General features: G+C 38.8%; 1 protein-coding gene and 1 long non-coding RNA gene across 2 annotated transcripts; one reads left to right on the forward strand and one right to left on the reverse strand.

The window, feature by feature from the left end:
- The first annotated feature begins 3801 nt into the window (after positions 1 to 3801).
- On the forward strand, positions 3802 to 5239 carry LOC136208367 (senescence-specific cysteine protease SAG39-like). The gene is made up of 2 exons (XM_065999219.1): positions 3802 to 4542; positions 4634 to 5239. The coding sequence occupies exons 1-2, from the start codon at positions 4107 to 4109 to the stop codon at positions 5221 to 5223; spliced, it is 1026 nt and encodes a 341-aa protein (XP_065855291.1). The 5' UTR covers positions 3802 to 4106; the 3' UTR covers positions 5224 to 5239.
- Positions 5240 to 5876: 637 nt separating this feature from the next.
- Positions 5877 to 6737, reverse strand: LOC136208368 (uncharacterized). Its single transcript, XR_010677097.1, has 2 exons — positions 6367 to 6737; positions 5877 to 6241 (listed from the first exon to the last, which is right to left on the reverse strand). It is a non-coding gene; the product is annotated as an uncharacterized lncRNA (long non-coding RNA).
- Positions 6738 to 7729: the final 992 nt, after the last annotated feature.

A 7729-nucleotide genomic window follows, 5' to 3' on the forward strand; every position in this document is an offset into this window, starting at 1 on the left:
TTCAATCAGACAATTTATGCAACGAATCTACACTCAAATTCATTCTAGGAAACCAAGCACGAATAAAAAAGGACGACGATTGAAAGTTAAAAGGGCCAAAGCTAAGAACTCTCGGTTTACAAAATTAAAGGTGCAAAGGTTATCTCTAACCTGGGGAACAGATATGAATCGAACTTCCCTTCTATCTAGAGCCAAGCTCTCAATCTGGAAAAGTCAAAGAGAAAGGAAACTTCAACAGCTTAAAATAGCTGGAGGAACCATATGCAGAACATTCTTATCAGCTTTTACTCTATTATTTAAAAGTTTACAAACTCAGGTTTGTAGCTTGTGCAGTTTGCAAACTCCGACCCGTCAAAATTGTTATTGTGGCTTTTAACCCCAAAAGAGAGCAATGTGGAACAAGTATAAGGACTAACTTTGAAAATTATATCATATATAAGCTTGAATTTGTAAATTACCTAAACTACAAGTATCTTTTGACCGACATATTAACTCATCTTAACTGCAGCTGCACAAACCACAGACCTGAGTTTGTAAACTTTTAAACCACGAGTCTGCGTTTGCAAATCGGGTAGACCACATACAAAAATTTTTTACTTCCGCAATAGATTAATTATATTTTCCTTCTTGTCTAATGCATAATAAGGATTTTCGTGAACTCTTTCACATTACTAATTACTATTCTATTTCTACCAATTGTGGTTTCCAAAAACTATCATAGAAACTCTCTTATCAATAGGTCTATAGCCGAGCCGATTTTTGGTCTGCTCATGCTCAACTCGAGTTTCGTCATATTCAAACTCAGCTCATTTACGAATCAAGCCTCGAAATCATGCTCAAGCTCAGCTTTTTATGAATAGAACCGAACATCCTGAGGCTCTGATCATTTCGATTTTGGTACATTGAGCTTCTGATCTTTCACTTGGTTCTGTTTTTTTATATATATAACATTAAGCTCATACTCGCCAAATTAGTTCGTTATGAACATCTAATACAGTTCGAAATAAATAAAAAATCACAGTTTTTATATAACCACATCCAATACAAATTTCGAAAGTAAAAATTTAATACACCGCAATCAAAAGGATAGGGACCTTAAGATGCTTTCTATTTTTATTAAAATTATACATCAAGTTTCATAAACTTGATTACACATAAAGTTCATAAAATTTATCTTTTAGATAAATAAATAATGCATTTTTATAAAATAATAATTATATGTTAACGTTAAATAATTATTAATTGAATTTACTATAATATCAATTTTAGATAATATATATATATAAATTATAATAATCATATTTCTTACAAAATAATTTTTATTGTTTCTATGATACTTGGCATACATAGAGAACATTTATTATTTAATACAACAACAACAAAGTCTTAGTCCCGAAATGATTCGGGGTCGGCTAACATGAACCATCATATAAAACCGTGAAAGTCAAGTCGTGTCAGCGACACAGATTCGCTCCCTCCAATCCGTCCTATCCACTACCATATTTTCCTCAATTCCCAGTAAACTCATATCACTCTCGATCACCCTCCTCCAAGTTTGCTTAGGTCTTCCCCTACCCCTCACCACTACATCCCTTTGCCACTCTTCGGTTCTCCTAACCGGCGCATCAAGCGTTCTACGTCTCACATGGCCAAACCACCTTAGTCGGTTTTCTCTCATTTTATTCTCAATAGATGTGACCCCTACTTTTGTCCTAATTATTTCATTACGCACCCGGTCCTTTCTCGTATGACCACACATCCATCTCAACATACGCATCTCCGCCACCGACATCTTATGGATGTGGCAGTGTTTCACTGCCCAACACTCCGTACCATATAACAATGCTGGTCTAATTGCCGTCCGGTAGAATTTTCCCTTCAATCTATTAGGCATGCCGGGATCACAAAGGAAACCCGTAGCACTCTTCCACTTCGACCAACCAGCTTTAATCCTATGAGCAACATCTCCATCTACTTCTCCATCCGTTTGGATAATAGATCCTAAATACCGGAAGCAATCCGAGGCCTGAACAACTCTCCCATCTAGGGTGATTGTCCCTGCCTCCCTACTCATACGGCCGCTAAACTTACACTCCAAATATTCTGTCTTACTTCGACTCAACTTAAAGCCTCTAGATTCTAGAGTTTGTCTCCATAGTTCCAACTTCCTCTCCACTCCTTCTTTCGTCTCATCAACCAACACGATATCATCTGCAAACAGCATGCACCATGGTATACCATCTTGAAGTGAACTTGTTAGTTCATCCATAACGATGGCAAAAAGAAATGGGCTTAGTGCGGAACCTTGATGCACTCCAATCGTAATAGGAAACTCTTCAGTCTTCCCAACACTAGTACGTACACTCGTGCATACTCCCTCATACATGTCCTTTATGATGTCAATATATTTCCGCGAAATGCCTTTCCTTATCAAGGCACACCAAAGTACTTCCCTTGGTACCTTATCATATGCTTTCTCCAAGTCAATGAAAACCATATGCAAGTCTTTCTTCTTATTTCGATAGTGCTCCATTAATTGTCTCATTAGATGGATGGCTTCCATAGTTGCTCTTCCCGGCATAAAGCCAAACTGGTTTTCCGAGATCTTCACCGTCCTCCTTAACCTTTGTTCGATCACTCGCTCCCAAAGTTTCATAGTGTGACTCATTAATTTGATTCCCCGATAGTTGGCACAATCTTGGACATCGCCTTTGTTCTTATACAAAGGGATTAAGGTACTTTTCCTCCATTCTGATGGCATCTTATTGTTTCTCCAAATTTTGTTGAAGAACGTCGTCAACCATTCGATTCCTCTTTCTCCCAAACATCTCCAAATCTCAATAGGGATGCCATCAGGTCCTACTGCTTTCTTCAACTTCATCTTACTTAATGCCATTTTGACTTCACCCTTTTGAATTCTCCGCATGCATTCGTGATTTATCATATCGTGATGGATACTTATATCTCCAACATCTTGTTGGCGATCTTCATTAAATAAGTCATCAAAATAGGACCTCCATCGTTCCTTGATATCCTTATCTCCAACTAGGACTTTCTGGTCCACATCCTTCACACATTTAACTTTTCCGAGATCTCGCGTCTTCCTATCTCTCATCCGAGCAATTCTATATATGTCTCTTTCCCCTTCTTTCGTATCCAATCTTGTATACAGATCCCGATTCACCTTTGCTCTAGCATCTCGTATGACCTTTGCTCTAACATTTATTATTTAATATAAGGACAAAAATCAAATTTTCCCCTATTATTTTTAGGGAAGTTCAGATTTACCCCTTATTATAAAATGGTACAAATTTACCCCCCAAACTTTTCTAAGCAATATCAATTTTAACTTTACATAAAGAAAATTTTGAACCGGATTATTTGACCATTATTTAACTGTCCTATCGAAACTTTCAAACATCAGATATATCTAAACGGTTACAACATTACTAATACTGTTGCAAACAACCTGCAAAAAATATCAAATAGTTAAGTTTGCCGCATAAAAATTAATCACAAAAAAAAAGACTGTCATTGTCTAAAATATCAAAATATACGAAACCGTCTCATTTTGTTGACAAACTTGTTTAGAAGATCCGATATGACAATCTATCGAATTGTCTGTTCAAATTTCCTTTAGGGGTAAATTTCTACACTTTCCTAAAAAACAATAGAATCAAGTTTCAACCTTGTCCATATTAGGGATAATAAATAAGCAGAGCAAGCAAACTTCAATCATAATGCTACACTCAAGGCTAAGACATTATCTGGTGGCAACGGCACGACGAAATACTTATATGTGAATTCACTTAGAAACAGCCAAAAACCCAAAATTCCTTGGAAGTTGGAAACTAACTAAAGCCATATTTGTGGCATTGCAGCAAATGGGTTACAAAATACTAAAATATTCAATATATAATTTATTAAACAATTCATTCCATCAATATCATAATACATATACAGGTTGCAATCATAATGTTTTTGTGGGAACGTTGATTTTCATTGTAATAGATCATTAAATCATTCCAGAGCAGAGCTGAAGTAGTATATAAATCTTTCAAACTAGTCATATTCTCAATCATCCATAACAACATCTATCATTTATTATGGCTTTCACAATCCAATTCCCATCAATTGCTTTGGCACTCATCTTTCTTTTGGGAGCTTTGGCTTCTCAAGCCGTGGCAGCTCGTACTCTCCAAGATGCATCAGTGCGGGCACAGCACGAGCAATGGATGGCTCGTTATGGACGAGTTTACAAGGACTCTAATGAGAAGGAGATGCGATTCAACGTCTTCAAACAAAATGTTCATCTCATTGAATCCTTCAACAAAGATGAAGCCAAATCATTCAAGCTAGGCATTAATCAGTTTGCTGATCTTACAAACGAGGAGTTCAAAACCTCAAGAAACAGATTCAAGGGCCATATGTGCTCTGAACAAGCAGGTCCTTTCAGGTACGAAAACATTAGTGCGGTCCCAACTTCGATGGACTGGAGAAAGAAAGGTGCAGTTACTGCCATTAAGGACCAAGGCCAGTGTGGTAAGTTCTAATTTCATCCAACAACAAGACAAACTTTGTAATCAAACTACTTCATCGGCTAATTTATCCATATAATGAACTTCTTTCACAGGATCCTGCTGGGCATTTTCAACTGTGGCTGCAGTGGAAGGAATCACTCAGCTAACATCGGGCAAGTTGATTTCACTTTCTGAGCAAGAACTAGTAGATTGTGACACTAAGGGAGAGGATCAAGGTTGCGAAGGTGGACTCATGGACGATGGTTTCAAATTCATCATAGGGAACCAAGGAATAACGACTGAAACTAACTATCCTTATGATGCTGCTGATGGAACTTGTAAGACAAAGAAGGAGGCTAATCATGCAGCCAAGATCACAGGTTATGAAGATGTACCAGCAAATGATGAGGCGGCATTGATGAAGGCAGTAGCAAACCAACCAATTGCAGTTGCAATAGATGCAAGTGGTTCTGAATTTCAATTTTATTCAAGTGGTGTATTTACAGGATCATGTGGAACTGAACTGGATCATGGAGTTACCGCCGTTGGGTATGGATCCAGCAGTGGAATGAATTATTGGCTTGTAAAGAATTCATGGGGAAGCCAATGGGGAGAAGAAGGGTACATAAGAATGCAAAAGGATATTGATGCAAATGAAGGACTTTGTGGCATTGCAATGCAAGCATCTTACCCTACTGCTTAAATCACATAATCATACACATGCATCTAAAACTCGGTAAAAAATAGGATGTATGCTTGGCATTAGTAATTATTGTATGTTGTGCTGTTTATAATCTCAGTTGATATGTGTGCAGTCCTCGCACCAGTCGCAACTCTGTATATCTTCCCTACTTATAATATAGTGTGCATTTGGCCATAGTTTTCTCCTCTTATCTGCAGTCCAACCTAATTTCTAGTGTCCCAGTTACTGAGGTGTATGGACCATTAGTACAATACAAGTATAACACAGTATAAGAAGTTGGAAAACTGTAGAAAAAGTGAAACTAAGAAAAAATAAACTAAGGGAAGTTCAAATATACAAGCAGGCAACAATTTCTGGGTTCCTAATAATTTTACTCAAAGATCTTAGGCTCCCTATAGTCTTAAAAGTGAAACTAAGAAATTAGAGACGAACACAACAGAATCCATAACCAGGATGTTTCCTCATTGCACTACGAATACATCTAGAAACTATGAAATCGGCTAGTACCTTATACAAAGCCAAAATTCACAGTAAGGAGAAAATGAAGGCCTTAAGCCTTTGGTTATCTCAAGTCACAAGAGTTAATAACTCCTTGGTGAACCTTAGAAAAGGCAACAAATTCGAAATTCATATGGACATGTAAACCCTAGTAATTAACTCAAACAACTCTAAATCAATTGAAGTTTAGTTTATAATACATCATATGCTAAATACTGAAGCGATGAAAAAGCTGCTTTACAAAGCAATCCAATAACTGTGGCAATTAGTCATTACCTCTGTATTTCACTGTCAGTGTATAAAGCTGCTTTAGAAAAGAATTAAGTAAACATAGGGGGAATGGTGATGTATGGCTATAAAGCAGTCCTATACAGGCTTTATGTAACAGTCACAATTAGCCATTACCTCTGTATTTTGCTGCTAGTGTATAAACATGTCCAATCAACAAGTAAACTTCATACATCAGTTAAGATTCCATAAACCGCAAGGTGCGATGGGCTCGTTTTTGTCTTTTCAGCTCCTGCAACAATAGGTTCTATACAAATAAGAAAAGGGGCTCATAGACTAGCTGAGATACAAAGGGAGCTTACAAGTTGTTGTTTAATTTGGTATTGTGGAGGATTGTCGAATCGAATCGAAGCTCACCGGAGTAGAAGAGTAGAGGCAAAGGGCTTGATAGACCACCAGGATCTCATGTGTAACAGCTGCTTGGCATCATCTAATAGTATCGATTTCATAGTGACAAACAAAACGAACAAAAAACCTACACCGGGATCAGTCTAGGAAGGCTGACTCCAATCCTATCCTCTAGGAGAGAAGGCAAAAGAAAAGAAGGAGGAACAGATAGGGTAGAAACACCTAACATTCTCCCATGCCCAGCAGCTGCTAAGCGATCCGCCACGCGGTTTTGCTCCCTAAAAATATGGGAGAAATTAAGATACTCAAAGGCAGGACGAAGCCTCAAAATAGCTTTGATGAGATTCTGGCTCTTCAGACAAACAGTCTGGCTATCTGAAATCCTGTTAATAGCCTCCAGATTATCAGATTCCACCGAGAGCTTTTTAACACCCATGCGAATGGCGAGTTTAATACCTGACAAGATACCCAGAGCTCCGCAGAAAAGGAGGAGCCCGTCCCCAAGTTATGGGTAAACCCCGCCATCCAATTGCCACCAGCATCCCGAAGAACTCCTCCAGCAGCAATTCTGCCATTGCTAAGGCAGGAGCCATCAGTATTCAACTTAGCAAACCCTTCTCTAGGCTTACTCCAGCCAACTAGCAGGATCTCTTTATCCGGGGAGGGGCGAACAAGGGAATCTCTTTCAAAGCTTTTAGTAATAACAAAGAGCTTCTTCGAGAAGAAAAACAGTAAATCAGGAATAAGGACAGCCTTACCCGCAAATAATTCTTCATTCCTCCACTTCCAGATTTGGTGACAAGTAATAGCAAAGAGGATGACACCGTGCTCCATGTTGGCCAGCAAGTTCCCCTTGGCTCCTTGAGAGAACCAGTCCCCTTCAGAAAAGGCCATGAAGGAAGGGAGGATGTGATGAGGGAGGATCCCTTCCCAGATCTTCTTACTATTTGGGCAATCCCTCAAGGCATGGCACAAGGTTTCCACATTGCCTCTGCATCTACTACAGGCACTAGACTCAGTCAAGTGCCTTCTATGCCTATCCGCATTCGTAAGGAGCCTGTCTTTGATACCCAGCCAAAGGAAGCTCCTGATACGGTAAGGGATCTTGAGGGACCATATGGACTTCCAAATCTCCAAGGGAGGATCAGCCCTATTAGGGATAAAAGCTTCATAGGCCGATTTACAAGAATAAGTACCATTATTCGTCAAGACCCAACAATGTCTATCCTTATCCTCCTCTTGATTGCTAATCTTCACTCCTCTAATGTTAAGAAGGGTCTCCAGACTAAAGAAAGAGTCGAACTTTGACCAGATCCAGTCTCCCTCCGAGTCCACCACATCAGCAATTTTCTAGGAAAGGAGATCAGCCGAC

This window comes from Euphorbia lathyris, chromosome 10, assembly GCF_963576675.1.
Source record: "Euphorbia lathyris chromosome 10, ddEupLath1.1, whole genome shotgun sequence".
NCBI classification, from domain to species: Eukaryota; Viridiplantae; Streptophyta; class Magnoliopsida; order Malpighiales; family Euphorbiaceae; genus Euphorbia; species Euphorbia lathyris.

What these genes read in the sequence shown, in the direction of transcription:
- LOC136208367 (XM_065999219.1), top strand. Translation starts at nt 4,107, where the DNA reads ATGGCTTTCACAATCCAATTCCCATCAATTGCTTTGGCACTCATCTTT. An exon ending in TAAGGACCAAGGCCAGTGTG is followed by an intron (nt 4,543 to 4,633) that starts GTAAGTTCTAAT and finishes CTTCTTTCACAG; the next exon opens with GATCCTGCTGGGCATTTTCA.